The sequence below is a fragment of the Onychostoma macrolepis genome, chromosome 16 (assembly GCF_012432095.1).
Source record: "Onychostoma macrolepis isolate SWU-2019 chromosome 16, ASM1243209v1, whole genome shotgun sequence".
NCBI classification, from domain to species: Eukaryota; Metazoa; Chordata; class Actinopteri; order Cypriniformes; family Cyprinidae; genus Onychostoma; species Onychostoma macrolepis.
Genome location: NC_081170.1, coordinates 3820931 through 3847081, shown reverse-complemented (window position 1 = coordinate 3847081; position 26151 = coordinate 3820931). Strand labels below are relative to the sequence as shown.

At 34.1% G+C, this 26151-nt stretch overlaps 2 protein-coding genes across 3 annotated transcripts; one reads left to right on the top strand and one right to left on the bottom strand.

Annotated features, from left to right (window-relative positions):
- The first annotated feature begins 86 nt into the window (after positions 1–86).
- Positions 87–7975, top strand: nr1d2a (nuclear receptor subfamily 1, group D, member 2a). Its single transcript, XM_058746625.1, is given in 9 exon segments — positions 87–315; positions 2523–2612; positions 2615–2734; positions 2831–2919; positions 3710–3854; positions 3953–4503; positions 5430–5615; positions 5701–5911; positions 6803–7975. Coding segments are annotated over 9 exon segments (1608 nt in total). The 5' UTR covers positions 87–296; the 3' UTR covers positions 7000–7975.
- Positions 7309–25130, bottom strand: nek10 (NIMA-related kinase 10). Of its 2 annotated transcripts, none has more exons than XM_058746623.1 (34): positions 24956–25130; positions 23552–23641; positions 23420–23465; positions 23100–23209; positions 22928–23026; positions 22770–22854; positions 21881–21922; positions 21720–21798; positions 21544–21611; positions 20629–20708; positions 20443–20529; positions 19693–19917; positions 19475–19614; positions 18723–18784; positions 18544–18618; positions 18392–18456; positions 17917–18019; positions 17647–17775; positions 17424–17561; positions 15337–15382; positions 14815–14936; positions 14635–14737; positions 14436–14511; positions 14222–14351; positions 13989–14059; positions 12997–13277; positions 12522–12570; positions 11895–11926; positions 11629–11729; positions 11446–11556; positions 10830–10938; positions 10691–10743; positions 9412–9467; positions 7309–9327 (listed from the first exon to the last, which is right to left on the bottom strand). In XM_058746623.1, the coding sequence occupies exons 2-34, from the start codon at positions 23611–23613 to the stop codon at positions 9276–9278; spliced, it is 3087 nt and encodes a 1028-aa protein (XP_058602606.1). In that variant the 5' UTR covers positions 23614–23641; positions 24956–25130; the 3' UTR covers positions 7309–9275. The 2 variants fall into 2 exon arrangements, with proteins under 2 accessions (XP_058602606.1, XP_058602607.1); XM_058746624.1 differs by having other exon boundaries at positions 7309–9324; positions 10836–10938.
- Between the last annotated feature and the right edge of the window lie 1021 nt (positions 25131–26151).

Sequence of the window (26151 nt, the reverse complement as noted above, 5' to 3'; positions counted from 1 at the left end):
TGGCTTGTTCCGCCTCTGCACGGGTGAAAGTGTGTCACTGGGTTAACGTGAGTCTAGCACCGAGGGGCGGAGCCACGGACAAAAACACGAACCACAGAACATTGAGTTCCGAGTGCTCGTGCGCAGCCTGGGAGTTCCGTTCCATTGTGAGAGACGCTCGAGAGCTTCTATGGAACGCCGAAGCATCTGAACGCACACTGGATCTGATCTGAGCTGCTCGACACACTTACACCGTTCGCGTCAAGCTGGAATTATTTCTTTCCACCTGAATTATAAGATATCAAGAGCCTGAAGACATGGAATCAACAAAACAAGGTAAGACATTTATTTATTGTTTCATTCATAACTGTATACGTATTTAACATTGTTTGAAACGTTACTTCTGTTATGTAAAGAAGTGTTTACAATTGCAATATTTTACCGCTCTACAGTGATGTATTATTTTGATATATAGCATACAGGATTTCCACTTGAAATATTAGGGAATATGCACGTGATTTCTACACATAGACGTGTTATAAAGACGTTTTTGAAGTCATTCTCAAATTTATTGGCAGCTAAAAATAGATGTTTTTCTTTTAGCCGAGTCCCTATAAAACGGGTTATTTCATTTAAAATCTTATTTTCCATCCATTTATTCCTGTATTCATGGTTTTAATGTACATACTGATTTAATGATTTAGGTGTACATTTATTAATGTAGTTTTGCTTCTGTTCGTGGTGAAAAATAGCATATGAGACGCCAAACAGAAGTAATGTAATATGGTTAAATGCATAAATGTTTTATAAATGTATTATTGATGCTTAGTCTATGCTGTCATCAGATTAAAACATGTTTAAAATGATTTCGGAATGAAATAGTGTAGTTTTGCACGGATTCGTCGGTCAGATCGTGCGATTTAAAGCACCTATGACACGCTTTCCATTGCTTACATGACAGTGCTGCAGCGTAGAGCGCGTCAAACTGTGTATGTGGGTTAGGAGTGTCCGTGACGTCACGCGCACTCAGTACTCAGAGTACTAGAAGGATCGAGCTCACATGGCTCTCGTAGCCTAGCCATGTGCCTGTGTGTACTAGGAGTCGAGGCTCCGCCGCTGATTGGTCGCGACGTGCGCGGTGCATAGTCTCTGATTGGTCGAGGCGAGACGATTGCATAATTTAGCACACTGCCCTGACGCGAGACTCACTGCAGTACCACGTGAGGCGGCAGCAGACAGCTAGTGACCTAGATATACTTCCCGTACAAAACATGAGAGGTCCACGTGTGGGTGGGTCTGAGAAACTAAGGGTTATTGCTGGTTAGGTAACCTCCCTGATCCATTTAAAGAAATACACGACATTTTTGCTTACTTTTGTGAATGCACAGCTGGTTAATTTAGAATAAATTAATTTATTCATGTACTTGAACAGTTAACTACTAAAAAGATCTTTTGTATATCTTTTGACTGCTTAGACTGCTCACACACAAAGTTATGGAATCAAATTGGACCGCTTTTACTGCACTGTTGGTTTTGTAGTTATTATTATACCATAGTAGTGTTACTGTACTAGGTTAAGGTAATTAAACATAATCCTGTTCAGTTTCATTCATCTAAAAATAGGTCATGAGCTGTTCAAAATGGGGAAGTTCATCCAACATGTGCACTGAAGAAGATTATATCATTCTACAATTGTGTCAACAATAAAGCATAACTCTTTATTCAAGCATATTTGTGTGACTTCTTCATGCCAAGATGACCAGCCCACCTATTGAAATGAGTTTGCATAATGCAGTTATCCAATATGTGAATGAATACAGCGAAGGTCAAATTGTATCTCGAGTAAAACATATTTTGTAACATCTTCAACTGTAATGTGATTCGTTTACTTTTGTTTTTTGTCCTTTTTATCAAGAATTTTCAAAATTTTAATTCTGTAATGCATATTTGAAATCACTTTGTGCATGTTTTGTATTGTGCATAACTGTTATTAGTTTTTTTTTTTTTTTTTTTTTTTAAATTTCATTTTTAAAAAGTTTCCTTCTTTTGCTTATTTTAGTACATCAACTTCAGCTAAAATAAAAATGTCTTGGCAATTAGGTGAAATAAAAAAGTTTAAGTTTTATATATTGTTTTTATTTTATAACAAATGTGCAAGTTTATAAAAAAAATGTAAATTTAGTTTCATTTTAGTTAACTGGTTAAAATCTTAAAATTGTGTGCATTTTTAAAAAGTTCCCTCTTTTTTTTTTTTTTGTGCTTATTTTAGTACATCCACTTAAACTAAAATGAGAAATGTTGGCAACTAAATAAAACTAAGTTGTTTTTTTTTCCAGTTGTTTATTTCATGTAACATTTTTATTTTATGGATTTAGTTATATTAACCTGGTTGTTGTTAATTTTATTTTAATGTAACTAAAAATTTAATTCTAGACAATGCATATTTAATTTCAAGTTTAGTGGTCACACGCTTGTAAATGTCTTCTTTTTTTTTTTTTGGAGTGTACATTTTTAAAACATTCCCTCTTTTCCGAATTTCCAAGGAAGCGTGATAGCCTACGTCTGCTCCTCAAGCTCCGCCCCCAGCCCGGAGTCCTGCATGAGTGACAGCTCTAACAGCCGCTCCCCATCATCCTCCCGCCTCTGCCCATTAAACCGAGCCACATGACAGACCTGCCCACCGCTGGACTGCTGTCCAAACACCCACGCGGACACGCTTCTGACAAGACCCTCGCTGCCAAGAGCAGCATCACCAGTGAGTGAATGCTGAATAAGCTTATATGTGATTTAGCTGTCTAAAATTGGCAGGATTTGTCCACTGGGTATGACTAACTCTTACATGACTTTCCAGAGCTTAACGGGATGGTGCTGCTTTGTAAAGTGTGTGGAGATGTCGCCTCGGGCTTCCACTATGGTGTTCATGCCTGTGAAGGCTGCAAGGTAAGGAAACACTTCTCTCAGGATCATCTAACATTTTGGGTTTGTTCCAAAACCTAGTGTTGTACAGGTAAGGGGGCATTTCAAGGCAGCATTGGCACGCTCACAATGTAGAAACTTTTAGCCAACTTTTAGTCAAACTATTTGCGTTGCAGAGGATGCAACCCCAAAATGCACCATTTTTCAACTTTATTTGTGCATCCAATTAATTTTTATGCATAGCTTAGAAATATGTGCATTTTGCATTTCAAATTTATCTCTTCAGTCAAAGGGATTTGGAACAGACCTGTAATGTTTCCAAATATGATATTTTCAAGTGAAAAGTGTTGTTGTCAGTGTTATTTTAGTATAATTAAGATACTATTACAGTTTTAATTAATATTTGAATACTATTGATTTTATTAATATTTTGAATTAGGTTTTATTTTTGTCTTTTCTGTTTTCATTTTAAATGTAATTTTGTTGTGTTTTAGCATTTTAGGATTTTTTCTTAATGTCTATATAATTTCTTTTAATTTTTAATTAAGTTTTAGTTATTTTAGTACATCAGGTTAAACTAAATTAAAATGAGTCATGCTGCCTTGACAACTAGCTGAAATATTTTTATTTCTATTTAACTAATTTTATTTCATATAAAAATAAAGCTATGAAATAAAAATAAATAAAATAATAAGATCTAATAAAATATAATTAAATATATATATATATATATATATATATATATATATATATATATATATATATATATATATATATAACATTGCATTGATAAATGTAATTTTTTTTTTTACAGGGCTTCTTCAGAAGAAGCATCCAGCAGAATATTCAGTATAAGAAATGCCTCAAGACAGAAAGCTGCACTATTGTGCGGATAAACCGCAACCGCTGCCAGCAGTGCCGCTTCAAGAAGTGTTTATCTGTCGGGATGTCCCGAGACGGTGAGTTACAAGCCATATCCCGTCTTCCTGATGAGCTCAAGCTTTTGTGATGTTGACTTTAGAGCAGAAGAACTAAATGCAGTGAATCTCTCTTCCAGCTGTGCGTTTCGGACGCATCCCGAAGCGGGAGAAGCAGCGGATGCTCCTGGAGATGCAGACGGCCATGAATAACATGATGAACAACAGTCAGCTGCAGCACATGCTTCACGGCGCCATCGACAGCAGCCAGAGCGACTCCAGCTCCTCCTTGCCGTCGCCGCCGGAATCGCCACGCTCCTCCTCCGATCTCTCCCGGGACTCGGAGTCAGCCGTCCCTATGGACACAGCGTCGTCCTGTTCTTCGGACAGCGGGGAGGAAGACGCGCTGAGCACCGGACGCGTTCCTCTCGCACACGGCTCCGTATCTCCGGCCAGCTCCGAAACGCTCAGCAGCTGCAGTAAGGAGGACGAGGAGCCGCCACGGGAATGCTGGAGCCACTGGAACGAGAGCACCGCCACCGATAACAACCTCCAAACCACCGCTGGACCTTACAGGGAACATGTGACCGGGTATCACGTGACCCAGCAGTGCCGTCGAAGCCCAGAAAACTTGCCTTACCACACAAACAACATGAACAAAGTCCAGACTGGAGGAAGCAGAGGACACCTGGTTAGTGATCTTCTGCTGTTTATACATCAATATTAGCAATACACACTCAGGATCAGTGTTGTTGTTAACTAAAAATTAGGCTAGAACTGTTATTAGATTTAAAAATGTAAAATTTCGCTTTGGCAACCAACTGAAATAAGTTTAAGCTTTAACTAAAATTACTAAAACTTGTCACAAAATGAATAAATAAATAAATGACAAAAGCACATAAAATTATTAAAACGAAAATTTAAAATTAAAATATAAAAGCTAATTTATTGAGGAAAGAATATTAAAAATGTTACCTTAAAATATTGAAAATATTACCAATATTACATATTAGTTTTCCTTTATATAATTATAAAAAAATAAATAATTCTTAAATAATTGCATTTATTATATGCATTTAATCATTTATATTATTAACTTATCTTATTTAATCCATATGATTAATTTATTGTTTCTTTATTCATTTTTTTTATAATTTATTTTTTAATGATTTATTTAAATAAATTATAAATAAAATTATAGACAGTTCCTCTGCCTGCATTCACCATCTCGTTTTACATATTGGTTTTGCTTTGAATAATTATTTAAATATTTTCAATAAATCTTATAAAATAATTTCATTATACTTTATTAATGTATTAATTAGATTATTGTTTTTTATTATTTAATAATATTTTTTAAATTACTTTATTATTTATAGACAATTTCTCTCTTTTTTCATATTTTTTCAAGCTCAAAGCAGTGGATTATGAGATTGTGCTCTCTGCGGGGATAAATTCCATACTATCTCAAAATTTGAATAAGAATCTTATTTGAATAAAGATCTTTTGTTCTATTTTTTTTTAGAACAGCCATTATGTTGAGCGCACAAATTAAGCTATTGTAAGTGACTCTGAAAGTGTACCTGGTGTAATTAGACTCTGTTGGTCTTCTCTCAGGTGTGTCCCATGAGCGCTTCCCCCTTCGTGGACCCCTGCAAGCCCGGTCATGAAATCTGGGAGGAGTTTTCCAAGAGCTTCATCCCTGCCGTACAAGAAGTGGTGGAATTTGCCAAGCGGATCCCGGGCTTCCAGGACCTCTCCCAACACGACCAAGTCAACCTCCTCAAGGCGGGAACCTTCGAGGTAAAGCAACACGAGTCCCGGCACGTTTCGGACAGCGCAAGTGTCCGTCAGACCCCTAACGCTCTCCTCCGTTTCCTCCGCACAGGTGCTGATGGTGCACTTTGTGTCGTTGTTCAATGTGAAAGAGCGGACCGTGAGGTTCCTGAGCGGCAGGAAGTACAGCGTGGACCTGCTGCGCTCCATGGGCGCCGGAGAGCTGCTCAACTGCATGTTTGAGTTCAGCGAGAAGCTCACCGCCCTGCAGCTCAACGAGGAAGAGATGAGACTCTTCTCCGCAGTGGTGCTGGTGTCTGCAGGTATGCCCTTCAAAAACATAGAAACGCAAACAATAAAAATGACAAAAGCTAATTCAAAATATGAATAAATACTATAATAGTATACAATTAATACTAAAAATAACACTGCTAGGGTATAAGAGATACTGTTACCGAGTGAGTCGTCCTGTTGTCTACTGCCTATATAGGAAGCTGTCTTCTAAGGCGGCATCAAAACTGAAACCAATTAACCAATAAGAAACTGTTTGGAATATAATGGGTAGCAAGTATTATAAATTACACATTTTTAGTAATATTATTAATTGGTTATTTGGAATTTATTTATTTTTATGTATTTATAATAATGTAAAATTTTTTATATATGTTTTAACAATTTCTCTGACTGCATTCACCATCTTGGTGTGAATTTTGAAATATTTATTGATACATGTATAATGTATAACGTTTTTATAATTTATATTATTAATTTATTTTTTTTATCGATTGACTGAGTATCAGATTTTACTCATAGTATTAATACATTACTTGTTTTTAATAATATTATTAACTGATTATTTATAATTTATTTTTATACTATTTAAATAATAAAATAAATATTTTATTTAAATATTAAACAATTTATCTGACTAAATTCACCATCTTAGGTGAATTCTGAACTATTTATTGACACATTGCTTGTAATAACTTATATATATATATATATATATATTATTTTTTTTTTTTGGATATTTCGCAATTTCACCATCTTGAGTGAATTTTTAACTATTTATTTATACTACTTGTTTTGCTTTTAATAATTATTGCACAATTTCAGTAATTCTAAAATAATCATTTTCTTATATACATTTACTGGTATTAGCGTCTGCGATCGCTTCTTTCGTGAAACTTACAAAATTTTGCATGTTTTCGCAGACCGATCAGCCATCGAGGACGTAAGCAGCGTGGAGGCCCTGCAGGAGACCCTGATCAGAGCTCTGAGGAACCTGATCATGAAAAACCACTCGAACGAAGCCGCCGTCTTCACCAAGCTGCTGCTGAAGCTGCCTGAGCTGCGCTCGCTCAATAACATGCACTCCGAGGAGCTGCTTGCCTTCAAAATCCAACCTTAAACCCCCTCTACTCTTTGTCTGACCAACCGGGGCTGTAAATTTACTCTTGAATGTATTTAACAGGCTTTTTTACTGTTTTGTGAATAAAGACGCATTCGGAATCGTTCAGGTTTTAAAGCTATATTAGAGATCATCGTGATTTGCTCATCACGCACAAGCAAAGGTTGTCTGCGTTTCACATTTGTTTGTAAAACACCAGACTCTTCCTCAACAGTGTATCATGCTTTCATTATGTGCAATAGCTGCTAACGCATGGTTCTTCGTATCAGAGCAGCTTTATGTCGTATCTTGTCCAAAAGATTGATCATGTATATATATATATATATATATATGATGTAATTTCTTTCCTGAATGTATGTCTGTTGCTAGCAGCATGTTGGCATCATTTGAACCTGTATAACAGGGGCAATGCTTTTGCACGAGGTGTCGATGAACAGATCGGGTGCATTCGGCTCCCCCGACACCATAATAACAGTGCCGAGGTGTAATTTATGAGCGGAGTCACTTTAAATGGCGTTTTTCTATAGACCACGTATGGAGAGGTGTTATTAGTCTTCCATTATGCAGCGGGAAACATGTATAGTGGACTTGAACAAAACTATGAAAGAGATGGAGTTTATTTATGGACGTTTGTACAGATTGCCTTATCACTTTTCGCCACATTTATGGACACGGGGAACATTTGTTGTTTTTCTTCTCTGTAATAATCGCGGAGCAGGGAAACGATGTTAAAATCCCAGTTATTTTGGGATGCGCTGCTCCCGGTTTACTCTATGCATTTGGAAACAGCTTGACAAGATGGACATTTCTCAGCCTGTAACCCACAGGAAAAGGCGTACTACTCTCTCGATCAGCTCTGGTGTGTCCATATTTTTTGTTTCCTTATAAAAACAGTGCAGTATGTATAGTTGTGTATATCTATTTGAAATATATCATTATAAAAAATTTTAAAAAATCAATAAATATTTACTTGTCATATACTGTCATGCCTCTTTATTGCACTTCATGTCCTTATCCACTGATAAGCGGTGTATGGATTGACATAGTTCTGCTACTTAAGAATAGCATATAAAAAAAATATGCAATGATAAATGCCTCCATTAATAAATAGTAGTATGTGGCATTATTATATCATGACCTCGTTACGTTTCTTTCAGCATGTGGTTATCCTAAAATGTGTTATTTTGATGTTTTAGGCCAATTATTAAAAAAGTAGGTGCTTGATATCACTTCAGGTTTATTTATTATACTCAAGCGCACTGCATTGTGGGATACAGTGTACACCATACTGAGCTGTGTAGTGTACATTTGAAATTTAATAGGTCAATCAGAAAAGTTGCATACTGTATATATTTGTATACATATTTCAAACATTTTCCAAAATTATTTCTAAAATCGGTTAATTAGGAAAACACAGGATAGGATACAATCTTCAGAAACATAAATTAGTTTTTTGTAGATTTTTAAAAATATTTTGTCAAACTCTTCTCTTATTTAAAAAATTAAATTAAATATAAAATGAAATAAAATAACAGGTACAACTTCACAATTAGATTTCATTTGTTAACATTACTTGCTATATTAGTTAGCATTAACTAAGCATGAACAATACTTAAAGCATTACAACATTACAGCATTAATTAATCTTAATTTCCACATTTAATACATTTTTTAAATAAAATGTGTATCTTTTACCATTAATAAATGTACTGTGAGCTAACATGAATAAAGAACAAATCTATTTTTATTAAGTACCATTGACAAATGCCATTTTAAAAGTTTATATATTGCTGTTAAAGAGAACAATCAATGATTTTCTATGTGCTCCCAGGCTTTTGGACACCACTGAAAATGTATAAAATATAGAAAGACAACCAATGTCATTATACCACACACACACACACACACACACACACACACATCACATATAAATGCTCTGAGTTTTGTTAAATCTACTCCCACCAATTTTAACATGGGTAGAAGCAATAAATTCATTTAGTTAGTGAAAACTAAAGCACTATTTTATATTGAAACTACATTTAATTCAAATGTCTGTTTTGTGCGAATCTGTAAAAACAGTAAGGAAAATCACACACATTAAAGTGCACAGATTCAAATGAGGTAAATCATCTATGTGCATGCACTGACTATTATTGCAATCTAATATTGTGCCAATATATTTCAAATATCAGCACGTGTTCTTCAGATGCACATAATCAGCTTATGATTCATAATGTCAGGTTGACCTGAGAGGCAGACATGAGCGCTGCTGGGGGTCACGGGGATTGAGTTCGTCTGGTTCCCGCTCCTGAATCCATGTCACTTCTGCTGTTCACACAGACAGACAAACACAGACAGACAGTCAATGACCGCAGAGGAAATCCAGCAGAAAACAGCTTTAATCCACATTACCTGCCCAGAGCCACGCTGTAATAGCCGTTCTCCTCCAGCACATCCTCCACCATACTCTGAAACATTACATTATATTATTACATTTAGTCAATTAGCAGACACTTTTATCCAAAGCGACGTACAAATGAGGACAATAGAAGCAATCAAAACCAACAAAAGAGCAATGATATGCAAGTGCTATAACAAGTCTCAGTTAGCTTAATGCAGTACACACAGCAAGGTTTTTTTTTTTTAATTATATAATAAATAAAAAGAAAACAGATAGAATAGAAAAAGAATAGAGAAAGCTAGTGTTAGAGGCCTTTTTTGCTTTTGTTAATTGAATAATAAATAATAGAAAACAAATAGAATACAAAAAGATTAGAAAAGCTAGTGTTATTTTTTATATACAGTATATTATATGACATACTTGACAAAATATTACATTCACAACTTTTAAAGATGGAAATCATATTAGTTAGCATTAAGTGAACATACAGTAGGGGAGAATTTAACTAATTTCACTATTTGGTTTGAGCTGATGTTCATTGTTGTTTGTGAGTTGCACTAAATTTTACAATGAAAAACTAACAATTCATTAATAAATATTCCAGATGTTGTCCATTTTTCCTTTCAGTAAATTTTATTTTATTTTTTTTAAACATGTTTTTCTGTACATATTAATTTAACTGATAATCAACTTTTCATGTGTCCTCAATATTTTTATTTATTTATTTTAAAGAATTACAAATACAGCAAGGGGGTACATAAAGATAATAATAATAATAACAAATCAAATGTTAGACATGTTAAATAATAAAATAAAGTACAGCACCATTTCACAGATTTCTTATTTTTCAAACATGATACAGAAATGTTTTAAATTCTGTCTTTAAAATGAAAAACAAAATGTTATTTTCCCTATATTTACATTTATACTTTAGCTAACAGAAGTAGCAGATTAATTATGTCAAATGTCAAACTAGGCATGTTTTCTTGGCCATTATAATTTAACTGGTAATTAACTTTCATGTGTCCTCAATACCACTTTCATTCTGATCTTTTTCATTTGTTTTAACTAATAAAAGCCATTTCTGAATGACATCATCCTCCAGTAAGTGACATCATTTTGGAGGGAAAACAGCAGCACAAATGTCAGTAAGTATCATTACAGTATCTGATTAATTACTCATTGTAATTGTTGTTCAAATGACAGAAATCAGTATTAAAATGATTCATGCAATCATTCATGAAAGTTCAAAATGTACTGCATAACAAAAACGTTAAATAAATATCCCACCTGTATGTCCTCATAGGTGAGTCCATCTTGAAGACTGGTGTAACCTGATTCCCCTACAAAATAATTTAGACAAATTCAGTGGCTTTTTTAAAGCTTTAAAATTAAACCACGGATAAAAATGTACAGTGAGGAGTTACACCTCCACGGTTTTCCGCAGTGGATGGGTCTGAACTCAGAGACTGGATCATGGACCACCACTCTCTGCTGGCTGAAGACATCTCCACAAGCTCCTGACTTCCTTGAAGAACCTGAAAGGATTGAAATCAAAGGCCTGAAAAGCCTTTTTCAACTCAAAGCACAATGAAATGAATACATTTTCCACTGAAGTTCAATATAATGCCCACAAGATGGAGTTGTTGCACCTTTTCCACCATTAACCCTGTAAAGGCTGACATATCAAATAATAGTCAGATTAGATTTTTTTTTAATGGAACTTCAGATAATATTTAAAAATATCAAAATAAAATAATACTAATAATAATATTTGATACGTCAGGTTTTTATGGCTCAGTTATGATAAAGTGAGAATATGGAGCTCATACGCAAGAAGGAAAAACAGCTCAATCTGATTCAGAGGCCCAAACTGAGCAAAAATATGTAATTTGCAGATGCAGATATATATATATGAGCAAAAATTCAGATTTGGTACTGTAACTGAAGCTACGGGTTTTACATGATGCTGCTTCCATTCCTCTTAGTGTCAGTATTAGTACATGACGAAAAATGACTGTTGTTGCGTTAAACAGAGGGAGTACCTTATTGAGCTCCACTTTCAGATTGTATGGATCACTTCCGTATGTGAACAGAGGTTTCTTGAAGCGTTCGACTGCCCGCTGCTTCAAGCTGTTGTGTGGAGCTGGAGGGAGCTAAAAACAGAAAATATGAATAAAAGAGACTGAAACATTCTGGAAAATGCCTGAAAACAGACTCTAAATTACCTGAGTTATAAATACAATCTTATGCAGAAGTTCAAGAAGCCTTTGGTTGGGATCATCAATTTGTCGAACTTTTCTCTGAGATAAACAAATTCCCGCCGATGCTGTGAACGTGTGACAAACACGAGTGAAACAAAAGAAATTCCCTGGTATTTTTAGCTATTTAACCTTAAATGTGAGGACACTGTTACTTTTACAAAAACTATATAAATGAGTCAAAATAAGAGTATGTCATATTTGTGCACATTAGCAAAATGGAGACTTTTTACCTGGACGTGCTTTTGATTTTTGACAATCCGCACTGCCAAATGCAAAACAGAAAGAATTTTACAGCTTTTGCATGGGAACACATTTAAAATAAAATAAAATAAAATAACATGAATAAATAGCATTTATTTGTGACCCTGGATGACAAAACCAGTCTTAAGTGTCAATTTTTCGAAATTGAGATTTATACATCATCTGAATAAATAAGCTTTCAATTGATGTATGGTTTGTTTGGATCGGACAATATTTGGCCGAGATACAACTATTTGAAAATCTGGAATCTGAGGGTGCAAAAAAATCTAAATATTGAGAAAATCGCCTTTAAAGTTGTTCAAATGAAGTTCTTAGCAATGCATATTGCTAATCAAAAATTAAGTTTTGATATATTTACGGTAAGAAATTTACTAAATATCTTCATGGAACATGATCTTTACTTAATATCCTAATGATTTTTGGCATAAAAGAAAAAATGATAATTTTGACCCATACAATGCATTTTTGGCTATTGCTACAAATATACCCCAGCGACTTAAGACTGGTTTTGTGATCCAGTGTCACATTTATTAATGCCATTCCTTTAATCGTGTAAAAATAAAAAATAAAAAAAGACAGAAAGAGCATAAACTCACCTGAGTATGTTCAGCTCAGAAGATTTCACACTGACTTTCCCTGACATTTCTACGGAAAAACAAATCTGAATTCAGCAAATTAAGTATTTTCCTCCAACAACAAGTACATAAATGACTGAAAGAACTTTTCAAGAGATCGTGCTGAACACTGTTCAGTCCTAAAATGAATAAAAAATTTTTTTTTTTAAATCTTTGCCTAGAACTTTACACGTTCAATCTTGTGCTCTGTGGTGGTAACAAACTTCAGGACACAAGAGTGCTAAATCTATAAATAGGTAGCAACATTTAATTTTCAGCTTGCATAGCTTAAAGTATTTGTGTTTTTACACATTTGCATTGCATTTTGAATGTGCTCTAACACAGTGCACATACAACAATACCTGCAATTAAGCAGATAAACATAACATTTTCATTTTTGGGTGAACTATCCCTTTAAAATGCTTTTGTAGAGTGTATCAGAGGTGAAGTCTGTCACCTTGGCTTTGCTTTTGTTCTGCTCCACTTGCTGAAACAGATGCAGAAGTTTCCAAACTCTGAGCCTGTGATCCATCTTGTTCTTTGAGGGCAACGCTCTGAATCCTGGTCCTGTTACTCTCCAGGAAGTACTTCTGCGCTCTCTTCCTGTCTCGTTCCGCTCTTCTCTCCAGTGAATTATAGGATGCACAGAGATTGTCCACAAACTTCATCATTATATCTGAAATCCTGGAACTGACCTCGATAATGTCAGGACGCACGTCTGCGTTTGGACTCAAGCACCTATCAAAAGACAAAGAGAACACGTCCTGTAAAGGTGCTACATCTTCTGAAAACGAAGAAACTAAACTAAAAAATCTATTTAATTTACAGGAAGCAACAAGACCACATTTCCCATAATTCTCAGTGACAGAAGGCAAGAATAAAATATAGCCAAAGCATCAATTAAAGACCTAATGCTCATCCTTTTTTTGTTAAAAAAAGACAGAAATAAATATGAAATTGTCCAACACATTCATGTTACTCTATAATTAGTTATTTTTTTATTGTTATTCTATAAAAGTTGTTTTTTGCTTACCAAGGCTGCATTTATTTGCTAAAAAATAATGTAAAAACAATAATATTGTGAAATTACAAATGATTTCTATTTCATTTGTTTATTTAATGTTCAACCATTTTCAACACTGATAATAATAAAAACACTATTAACAATTGAGCACCAATAATAATTGATAACTGAGCTTGAAATCAGCATATTAGTATGATTTCTTAAGGATCATGTGACACTGAAGACTGAAGTAATGATGTTGAAAATTCAGCTTTGCATCACAGGAATAAATTACCTTTTAACATATATTCACATACAAAACAGTTCTTTTAAATTGCAATAATATTTCACAATATTACTGTTTTTACTGTATTTTTGATCAAATAAATACACCCTTGGTGGGCAAAAGAGACTTCATTTATGTAAGCAGCAACTGGGAATCGTACCATTTAATCATGTCAGTCACTCTCTCAGAGAAGGCTTTGTCTTCTACTGGCTCATAGACCGCTTCCACAATCTAAACACATGAGCAAGATCAGATCAAATCAACCTGATAAGCATTATAACAGGGTAAGAATGCATGATTTAAATGAAAGACACAGAAGTTCTTTTAAAATGTCGGAATGATTCTTTAACAATGCATTGCATGGATTTCTTCACTATATGGTAAACCCGTCACCTTGGTAGCGAGCGAGAGCATGTTTGCGCTGTAGAACGGAGGCGTGAGGGTGACCATCTGATAGAGGATGCAGCCCGCGGCCCAAACGTCTGCCTTCTCTCCGTACGGCTCGTTCTTCACAATCTCTGGACTGACACGCAAAAAACAAAACTCCTCAACACCTCAGACTCCAACACGTTCACCTGGTTGTTTTTGAGAATTGCAAAGTACACACCAGCAGTACAGTATTGTCCCAACCACTGACGTCAGCTTACTGTTCTCCTGTTTCTGTTTCGCAAGACCAAAGTCAGCTGGAAAAAGATTAGATTTGTTATTATGTACACAATGTGAAGCAGTGTGCCTAAACCCCCCTACATATACTATATATATATTTATATAATGCTCCGGACAGATAAAAGGTGATATTAACTCACTAATGGTGACTTTATCTCTCTCTCCGAGCATGATATTATTGGGTGTGAGATCTCGGTGGATGATCCGTTTCTCATTGTGTAAGTATCTCAAAGCCAGACAGATCTGTGGAGGTTTCAATATGAACTTATTTCACTTTTATTCATATTTTCCTTGTTCTGTTTAAGTGTCGAGCACGTCACCTGTATGAAAATGTTCCAGACTCTCTCCTCGGTGAACGTCTGCCGTTTCTCTTTGAGAGAGCTGAAATGTTCAGCCAGAGGAGCTCCTTCTATGAGCTCCATCACGATATAGAGCTTATCAGCTGAGACAAAGACAAAAATGGACTGTTTTAAATGATATATTTTTATATGGAGTCCAAAAGTAAGAGAATACAATGAAAATCTGGGATTTATTGAATTTATTTATGAATTTATTTAAATATCATTTAAAGGTTTCTAAAACATTTTTTTTTTGTGTGTGTTAGAAGACAAACCCAATAATAAAACATTTTCAAATTTCATTTGAACTTTTAAAATAAAATTTTCCCTCAAATTCATTATTTGTAAGGTAAACATTTATAATAAATGTGGGAAAAAAAGAAATTGAAGTATTTTCACAGACGTTTGTATCACAATGTACAACTTAAATATTCATTATATGCATATCATTAAATATTAATATAATATATAATACAATTTATATATAAAACTAGGAGTACATACCTTCTAAAAATGTTTTGAAGTATTTCACAATATTTGGATGAGACATCTGAAAGAAATGAAGAATTATTAATGACAGCTTTCATTCTTGAGCTCAGTGTTAGACTTTCAGGGTCTTAAAAAAAAATAAAAATTTGCTTAATGAAAATGACTTCAGATCCATTACTTACTTTAATTGTGCCATTAATTTACAAACTAAACACATTTAAATGACCAAAATTATGTTAAAATGCAGTAATGAACATCATTTAAAATACACCATGATTTTTATTAAAATCTACAGAAATTATTTACAAATAATTTTACCTAAATACTGAAACTTTTATATAATATTAGATTTATTTATTCAGCACTACAGTAATGAGAATGTGCTTATTTGTTATGCAAGCAAGGTCATTGCGCAAAAATCTTAATGTTTAAAAAAAAAAAAAGATTTATTTTTCCTTTTTTTAGGCTGAAATGGCAGGTTTCATAGGATTTAGCAAAATGTATGATCTGTGACTTTCATGACTTTGACCACTAGAGGGACGTCTGAGCTGTTTCTGAATGAGGCTCCATATACAGGTGCTGGTCATATAATTAGAATATCATCAAAAAGTTGATTTATTTCACTAATTCCATTCAAAAAGTGAAACTTGTATATTATATTCATTCATTACACACAGACTGATATATTTCAAATGTTTATTTCTTTTAATTTTGATGATTAGAGCTTACAGCTCATGAAAGTCAAAAATCAGTATCTCAAAATATTAGAATATTACTTAAGACCAATACAAAGAAAGGATTTTTAGAAATATTGGCCAACTGAAAAGTATGAAAATGAAAAGTATGAGCATGTACAGCACTCAATACTTAGTTGGGGCTCCTTTTGCCTGAATTACTGCAGCAATGCGGCGTGGCATGGAGTCGATCAGTCTGTGGCACTGCTCAGGTGTTATGAGAGCCCAGGTTGCTCTGATAGTGGCCTTCAGCTCTTCTGCATTGTTGGGTCTGGTGTCTCTCATCTTCCTCTTGACAGGTCAGGCGAGTTTACTGGCCAATCAAGCACAGTAACACTATGGTCATTGAACCAGCTTTTGGTACCTTTGGCAGTGTGGGCAGGTGCCAAGTCCTGCTGGAAAATGAAATCAGCATCTCCATAAAGCTTGTCAACAGAAGGAAGCATGAAGTGCTCTAAAATTTCCTGGTAGATGGCTCCGTTGACTGTGGACTTCAGAAAACACAGTGGACCAACACCAGCAGATGACATGGCAGCCCAAATCATCACTGACTGTGGAAACTTCACACTGGACTTCAAGCAACATGGATTCTGTGCCTCTCCACTCTTCCTTCAGACTCTGGGACCTTGATTTCTAAATGAAATGCAAAATTTACTTTCATCTGAAAAGAGGACTTTGGACCACTGAGCAACAGTCCAGTTCTTTTTCTCCACAGCCCAGGTTAAGATGCTTCTGACGTTGTCTCTGGTTCAGAAGTGGCTTGGTAGCCCTTTTCCTGAAGACGTCTGAGCGTGGTGACTCTTGATGCACTGACTCCAGCTTCAGTTCTCTCCTTGTGAAGCTCTCCCAAGTGTTTGAATCGGCTTTGCTTGACTGTATTCTCAAGCTTGCGGTCATCCATGTTGCTTGTGCACCTTTTCCTACCCAAATTCTTCATTCCAGTCAACTTTGTATTTAATATGCTTTGATACAGCACTCTGTAAACAGCCACACCTTTCAGTAATGACCCACTGTGACTTACCCTCTTCATGGAGGGCGTCAATGTCCGTCTTCTGGATCATTGCCAAGTCAGCAGTCTTCCCCATTATTGTGGTTTCAAAGAACAAGAGATACCCAGCATTTATACTGTAGGGATGGTCATTTATTCAAACTCAAATGTAAATATTCTAATATTTTGAGATACTGATTTTTGACTTTCATGAGCTGTAAGCTCTAATCATCAAAATTAAAAGAAATAAACATTTGAAATATATCAGTCTGTGTGTAATGAATGAATATAATATACAAGTTTCACATTTTGAATGGAATTAGTGAAATAAATCAACTTTTTGATGATATTCTAATTATATGACCAGCACCTGTACTCACCTGTTCTTTAATGATGGTCAGCTCAGACACAATCTTCTCCACGCTGCTGTCTCTGGATCGCTTGTCTTTGCCAAAGGCCGGATTGTGAAAGTTTACCTCCTTCAGTGCCAGAATGTTCTGTCCACTCTGCTTACGGACCTTTGAGTGGGAGCACAAACAACCGTGAGTGGCTCAAATTTACTATTAACCAACACAGCACAAATAAACAGCAAAGAAGGTTCACCTTAAAGACACTGCCAAAGGCACCGCTGCCCAGATGGTCCAAAACCGCATAACCATTGATCACTCTCAGAGGAGGTCGATTCTGGTTCACCGTCTCTATGCTTTCCCTGAGAACATCCAATTCCTCCTCCTACAGAACAGATAAACAGATGAAAACAGAGAGAGCTTTGACCTTTGTTTCTAACTAGTTTAGTGCTAAATTTAATGTGGGAGAAGCAGCAGGGTCGGTGTAATTCACGAATGAAGACAACAAAGATCATCACTATCTTACCAATAAGAGGGCGATTTTCTCCTGCAGTGGTTCATACTCGGTAATGTCTCTTACATAGTGCCCAACATCAATAAACATCTCAAACAACTCTGGAGAAAACAGTCTGGAACAAGCAAATCATTTGCACCAACATCATTTAATTTAGACACATTCAAAAGCATAATAATTTCTAAATAAATAAACCACCTAGATAATATGAATACAATACTGAAATAATAAATAAAAATAGAAAAAAAAAAACAGTCTGGAACAAACAAACAATTTGCATCCACACCATTTCATTTAGATACCAACCAACCAATAAATAAATAAATACCCCAAAAAATAAAAAATAAAATAATTTTGAAAAATAAAAAAATAAATAAACCACCTAGATCATATAATAAAATACACAAATAATTTTAAAGAAAAAATTAATACATTTCTATAAAGCAAAAAGTGAATTTAATACATTTCTGTAAAATAAATAAAATACCTTTTAAAGTGATGTCTATTGCGTTCCATACTAAAAAGGAATCGTAGGGCCCTGAAAGCATAACACTTCAGAAAATAGTTAAATTATTATGTGATAAATACAGTATATTTCATATGAAACCTGCCTGAGACTGTAAATCACTTTTGACGTACCTGTAGAGATTTTGCCTGAGGATCTTGAAGCTTTTGTGGCAAAATCAGTTTGCCAATTATGTACACACCATTCTCCTAAAACAGAATCAAAGCATGTAGAGTAGACTGCATAAATATGAGATGAATGCAAATTGATGTTTTTGATTCAAGAGAAGCATGTGACAAAGAGAAGTGACTACCTGAACCACATTATGTGCTGTTGTGTCGTCCAAAACTAGCTCAGTGATCGCTGCACAGCATGCTGGGAACAGGGACAGTGGTTTCATTAATTGTGACAATGCAGAATGTATCCTACTGTGGAAAAGTCATTCGCAAACACAGCCATATTTATGCATTCAAGTGAATCTCAAAAAACAAATCTCCACTCTACCTAATTGTACATGCAACTTACAGTATATATTAATTATATGTATATCATAAATAATAATGCATGTAAATAATAACTGTATATCACACACATAAATCACAAATAAATTTAAAAAATACAAATAAATAAATGTCACAAAGGAATAAAAATAATACTTTCAAAAAATAAATAAATAAATGCATAAATAAATGCATAAATTATGAATGAATTATTAGTAAATCAATAAAAATACATTTCACAGGAGTATTTCCCATCAAAAAATGTTTTTAAAAAGAAAATAAGAAAAATATAGCAAAAAAAAATAACGAAATAAATTGTTTTGATGTAAATTAATTCAATTTTTCATTAATTTTTAATTTACAAAGGAAATATTTGTATTAAATGAGAAAAAGCATTTTTCTAGTTTTTCTCATTTTCTTAGCTCTTTGGATACCATATATCAAAAAATAGATGATATAGATAGATGTGATAAAATCTGTGATATGATCTATTAAGCCCAGCATATTATCTCATTTGATCATTATCATTAGTAACGAATTCCTGTATTTTCCTGGGCATCCTCACCTGCCTGCAGATTGATGGTGTTCTCCGCCGTCTCTTGTGGGCTCACCTCCGCCGACACATGCTGTCTGTGAATCCTGCCTGCTGCGTTGGCGCTGGAAAGCGTTTCTATTGTGGAGCGATCGGACACGTACACTCGTTCTCTGAAAATAAAAGTTTTGCATGACTTAAAGTGCAATTAAAACTCTCAAAACTTGACCGGACGGCACTGAGACACTCACCCGTGTAAGATGCGCAGCAGCTGTTGCACGCCACCCCACGCCCGGATCTCAGCGCTGGTGTCGGGATCCTGACACAGCTGCACGAGAACCCACACCGCGCTCCACAGCAGCTTCACATGCTCCGAGTGCAGGAGACTGAGCAGCACCGGCACACCGTCACACTGATGCACCTGATCCCTGACGCACTGCACCGAGCACAGCAACCTCAGCAGCTCCGCGCTCAACCTGAGATGCATAATCACAAATAATATCCAAATTAATTCAGATTTAAAGGAAAAGTGCATCACATAAAATTGCAATTTATATTTTCAAGCAGCCTGATTAACATAATACTGGCTCAAGCAACTACCTGTTCTGAAAAATATATAAAATTAAATGTCTTTACTGTGACTTTTGATCCATCCAATGCATCCCTGCTCAATAAAAGCATTCTTTAACATTACCCCAAAATTTGGAACAGTAGTGTATGCAATTCTGTTTTGTCTCACTTATGCTCTATAGTTTTTATGGATGTACAGTATGCAAAGATGGATTATGATTCTAAAAAGAACTAATAGGATCTCGTAGCATCTTGTAACCGCGACTTAAAATATCTGAATTGTCATTTCATTTCTCAGTATACCTGAAAAAAGTTACAGCTTCCAGTATTTCCAGTTACATTGCTAGCAAATGTACCATATCCAGAGGCTAATAAAAATCAAATCATTGTGGATATCAATAAGTCATCAAACGAGCCTTGTCTCTACTTACCTTTTCGAAAACATGTCATACTCTTGTAAAAAAACTAGAAGATGTTCCACAAGAGAGAGCTCTCCAATCTTCTCTTTGCATTCTTGACTAAATGAGAAATTAGATTATTGATTAACTGCTAATGTATCTAATGCATCATGCTAATTTAATTGCTGTAGATATAAATTACTCATGATATTATATTACCTTTCAGCCAGTGTGGTGAGAGCCAGCAGAGATCCTAATACCACACTACTGTCCCGCGTAGAGAGCAGCTTCACGAGGGTCTGTGCAAAAGAAAAATGATTTACTGTAAATCAATGTTATTTTAGTATGTTTGATATACTATTATAGGTTTAAATAATATTTTCGGTCACACTTTATTTTAAGGTCCAATTCTCGCCATTAACAAACCATTAACTATGACTTTAGCCTTAATAAACTCCTAATTTGCTACTTATTTATAGTTAGTAAGGTAGTTGTTAAGTTTAGATATTGAGTATAGGGATGTAGAATATGGTCATGCAGAATATGTAATTTATAAATACTAATAAACAGCCAATATGTTAATAATAGGCATGCCAATAAGCAACTAGTTAACAGTGAGAATTGGAGAAAAGTGTTGCCATATTTTCCATTTCAGTTTTAGTTCAAGTTTTAGCACTTTTGTTGTTTTTGTTTTTTTAATACATTAATACATCAAGTTAAAATGAATATATACTGAATAAATATATCAATTTAAAATTAAATTTATATATTTAATTTTAGTTAACATTCATTTTATTTCCAGTAATGAAAATGTTGAGGACAGTTAACTATAATTACCCTATATTAGTATTTATTCAATTTTATTAGTTTTTATTAAAAATATATATTTTTATTTAATAAATAGTTTATATCTCATTTGAGTTCTTCAAAGAAAATGATAAATGGTTCCAGGACAACTAGCTGAGTCAGTTAAGTTTTTTTATTTTTTATTTCAAGTAACAAATATTTCTTTTTATGGTTTTCATCATAGTATTTTGTAAAAGTACATTACATTCTTGTTTACGTGTTTAAATATCTTGTATGCTTTGTAAAGTTTGACTTCCTCTAAAACACCTTAAAACGCTATATAAATACCTTATGTGCATCATAATGAATAATCCACTGCCTTTGCTCCTCAACAGAAGACAACTTCTGAAACATATCTGCAGCGCAAATGATGGGGAAACAAGCACAGCAAACACATTATTCTTCTTGCGGCTCGTTTCCAGTCTGTACATACTGTGCAACATACTGCAACACGTGTGTCTCACATGTCATTGCAACCAGCTGCTCGATTTCCAGCGTCTGTTCTCTGCATTCTAGATACACGGTTGCAACCGACTCCATGTGCTGAAAAACACCCAATGAGACACAATGAATTTCCACAACCTGCTGTGCATTTTCAGCATGTGAAAACTGTGACAATCTTTACCTCAGCGAGCTGCCCTGCACCTTGGAGTTCAAAGAAGACTTTCTATAAGAGAAAACAGAAAAATATATATTACAGCAAATGAAAAGACACTAATTCCAAAAGGGTGTAAATAGCAATAGCTATATAATACTGTAAGCTTAGCTTACGTAATATAACATAAAAGTAACACTTCACAATAAGGTCCCATTAGATAATATTAGTTAATGAATTAACTAATATTAACTAACAATTAGCAATACAATTTGTTACAGTATTTATTAACCTTGTTAACACAAGTTAATAAAAGTACAACTATTCTTTGTTAGTTAAATAATTTTAACAGAACTGCTGACTTTAATAATGTATTAGTAAATGTTACAATTATTATTAACTAAGATTAAGTATTTTTTTTTATTTGTAGCAGTTTTTTTTAATATTAACAAACATAATCTTATATTAAAGTCTTACCAACATAAACGCATCAAATAATATAACATACTACAGAAGATTAACACTAATGCTGTTAAACTATATATAATAATACTAATGCTTCATTATATACTATTTTTATGAGATTAGACCAACTGTATATGTTAATATTTACAATCAGGAGGATCTACCTTTTTACATTTTATATTTTGCATCAATTATTTTTTATATATATATATTGTCTTAAAAAAAATCATTGTTTTTTGTTGTTGCATTGCAAAAATACAAACTTATATTTATAATGAATTTAATTTAGTACTAATTTAATTTCAGTTCAAATCAAATAATCAGTTAATTAACTTAACTGAATAATTATTAAAGATAATTTCTTCATATTAACATGGTACATTGGTCCACATTTTTATCGATTTTTCTAAGAGTGATTTTTAAGATGATATTAAACCGAGATTTTGGATCTCACCTGGTGAAGAGGATCCCTGATCAACAATCTCAAGCAGTTTAAAACTCTTAGGATGTTGTCTGAGGAGGAATTTTCCAGCCAGTTCCTGAAAATAAATAAGACTAGTCTATGATCCATAACTGGCATACATCATCAGTGTCATACTCATAAATGCACACCTGCAACCGAGTCTGTTGTTGATCAAGGCAGTGAAGATGTCCAGGAACAGTCTGTGATGTGGCTGGTTACTAAAACACCTCTGTTTTCTGTAGGTCACGCTGTTAATGACATGAACGCTGGTTACAAAATGCAACAGAGCAAAATTAAGAGACAACATGGGACACTGTGCACCTAAAGTTATCCAGCTCTGATGCTTCGCTGTTTGTGCCGATTTTCCGATGATCGGGAACATTTGAGGAGTTCTGAGGCTTCCGTCCCTTGGATTGATTCAAAGATGAAACCTGACAAAGTGAGCAGAGATGAATCAACTACGTTAACTATTGTGAAACTAAACCCACAGCAGGCTCCTGCACAATTCAGAATTTAACTGAGAATAAAATTGCAGTTCAATTCCTGATTTGGAATTGAAGCAGCAAAAAGAAATGTAATTCTTAAGATTTAAGTCATCTGAAAACAAAAATTACAATTAAATGTCAAAATTAAAATTTTACCTGTTTGGACACCAGTGATAAAAGCCTCTTGAGATCAAGAAGCTCCCTAAAAAATATATATTTTAAAAAGACATTATAAATATCAGCAGAGAAACTAAAATCTCATCAGTAATAGTTTGGGCGATGACTTACTTATCTTTAGGTTTGGGATTTGGTCTGTTCGATCCTCTAGACTTTCTGTCTTGGAGAGGCATGTTGACACTATCTTCATCACTCTCATGTCTGCAGATCAATCAGATGACAAATACTTAAAGCAAGAAACTACAGACAAAAACTTTTTTTCATGCACTGGTCAATTTTGAGATTTTGTGCAAACAAAACTAGTGGAAAGAAAACATCCAAAATACACTTTTATCATATAAATCATTGGTTCATGTTGTTGTATTGCAAAAAATACGAACTTATATTTATAATGAATTTAATTTATGATTATAATATAATCAACGTATTTTTATTTTATTTAATCTTAATTTTAATTTATTGATCAGTTAATCAATTTAACTGATTAATTAATATGGATAATTTCTTCATATTAACATGGTACATTGGTCCACATTTTTACAGACTTTTAAGAGCGATTGATTTTTAAGATAACACCAGTGATAAAAGGTAGTTACAGTAGCTATCACAAATTACAATACATATCTTTAAAGGCCATTTTCTCAATTTTTTCTGCACTTCAGCAGCACTTAAACCATACTTTACAGTTTTATTCCTATCTATATTCTGAAGGTTATTAAAGAGGGGTTTGTATATCATTCCCCTGATTTTAGACAACATTTAATTTCTAAAAACATAGTGAAAATGTTTTTTTGTTTTTTTTTCTGACTGTTGACAGTATTTTCTGATTTATGGATTAATAAAAAGAGAAATCCAAAATCCACTCTGTAAAAATCCAGTGTTCGGATTTCTGTTCTGGAAATATATGCACATTAGTGCATGTTTAATTAGATAATGCATAATTTCCCACGTAATAAGTCAATTATCAAGTTACGGAAGTATGATGATCTATTATATTTGATCATATTCACTTTCATTTTAAATTTATTTTTATACAAACCTTACAAGTTTGGAAAGACATGAGTGTGAGCAAATAATTTTGAGGTGAACTGCTGTTTAAAATGGACACAGTCTTTAATAATACAAACAAATAAAATAATTTTTCACATACATTTGAACACTTAAAATCATATTTGCTCAGTGTCTTTGAATCAGCTGTTGTTTTGGTGATTTTTAGAGGATGTTTGAAGTCAGTTGTCCTCAAGTTCACCACAGGTGTAGTTCATCACATTAGCAATGGGTGTGTAGACTTTTTAAACAGCATTTTTTTATTGATTTTATAACATATTTATATATTTTTTTATATATTCTGTTTGAAAAGTGTCTCTGTGCTATCACTCGTTAAAATAAATGCCAGAGGCGTTTGTATTTTATCAAACGCAGTAACATTCGTGACTGAGGTAATACTTTTTGAGGCCCCTGACTGTATGAACGACATATTAACGGCTTTCTATCTTGCAGGATGTATTTTCTCACCTGTGTGGATCGGGAATATTTCTGGCAGTTGAATCGCATGGCTGAAGGTCGTCATATATTTTTGAGAAAACAACACACACAAACTCGAATCAGGAATGTAAAGACACACAGCAACCAATCAGACGACGCGATGTTGAGGCGTCTGCGGTTACCATGGCGATACTCAACCAAACGCTCCAAGATGAGCTCGAGTTTCTCTTTTTCCGCTGATCTTGAATCAGTTACAACCAGGTTACAGCAAGATGCAACAAGTAAACGTTATTTTAATTATTATATATATTTTAATTATATGGCTTCTTTATTGACATCTAAAAAAAATTAATCAAATATGCATTTCTAAGTGTCTAATAATAATAAAAACGGCACTTCTTTAATAAAATGTGGACGTTCCTCAACATCTTACCACTCATTTTACCGATCTTCTTTAAAGGCATTGTTAAGTAATGCCAAATGTTAGATAAAATGAATTTTTTGAATATTAAACATAGGAATAGGCTATTACAGCGGCAATTTGCACTAAGTGTAAATAGCAATAGATTCTATTTACACTAAGTGAAAATAGCAGTATTTTTAACGATATGCTATTTACACTAAGTGCAAATAGCTATAGATTCTATTTACACTATGTTAAAATAGCAAGATTTTCTGCTATTTATATAGCCTACTACACCTCAGTATTGTAGGGGGTGAATTCGGGTAATCTGGGACACCTAAACTCCAGTGTGTTTATTTCCTGTTCTAATAAAATTTAGTCAACAGGACTTTTACTATAATTTTAGCATGGATGTCATGTGACTGAAATCACATGACTTCGTGGGGGTGATTCCACAGAAAGAGGCAGGGCACTTGTCAATCAAGAAGCTCCCCTGGGAATTGCATGACAAGGTCAATGACAGGATTCTGACTAGATTCATGTTAAGGACATAAATCAGTCATAAATAAGACAATGTTCCTAATTGTTGTCAAATTATGTTTGTGATATATTCAAGCAACAAAATATGTATTAAAGTGTTGAAAATGTGTTTCAATTTTTTTTCTTTCAAATGTTTTTTTGTTGTCCCACATTATCAAATATGATTGAGAATGTGGGACAGCATGCTTTGGGTAATCTGGGACAGTCTTCAAATGGGGGAAATATGCATTTAGGGACTTTATAAATCTAATGACAAGGGCTAATATATGCCATAATGAGAAAT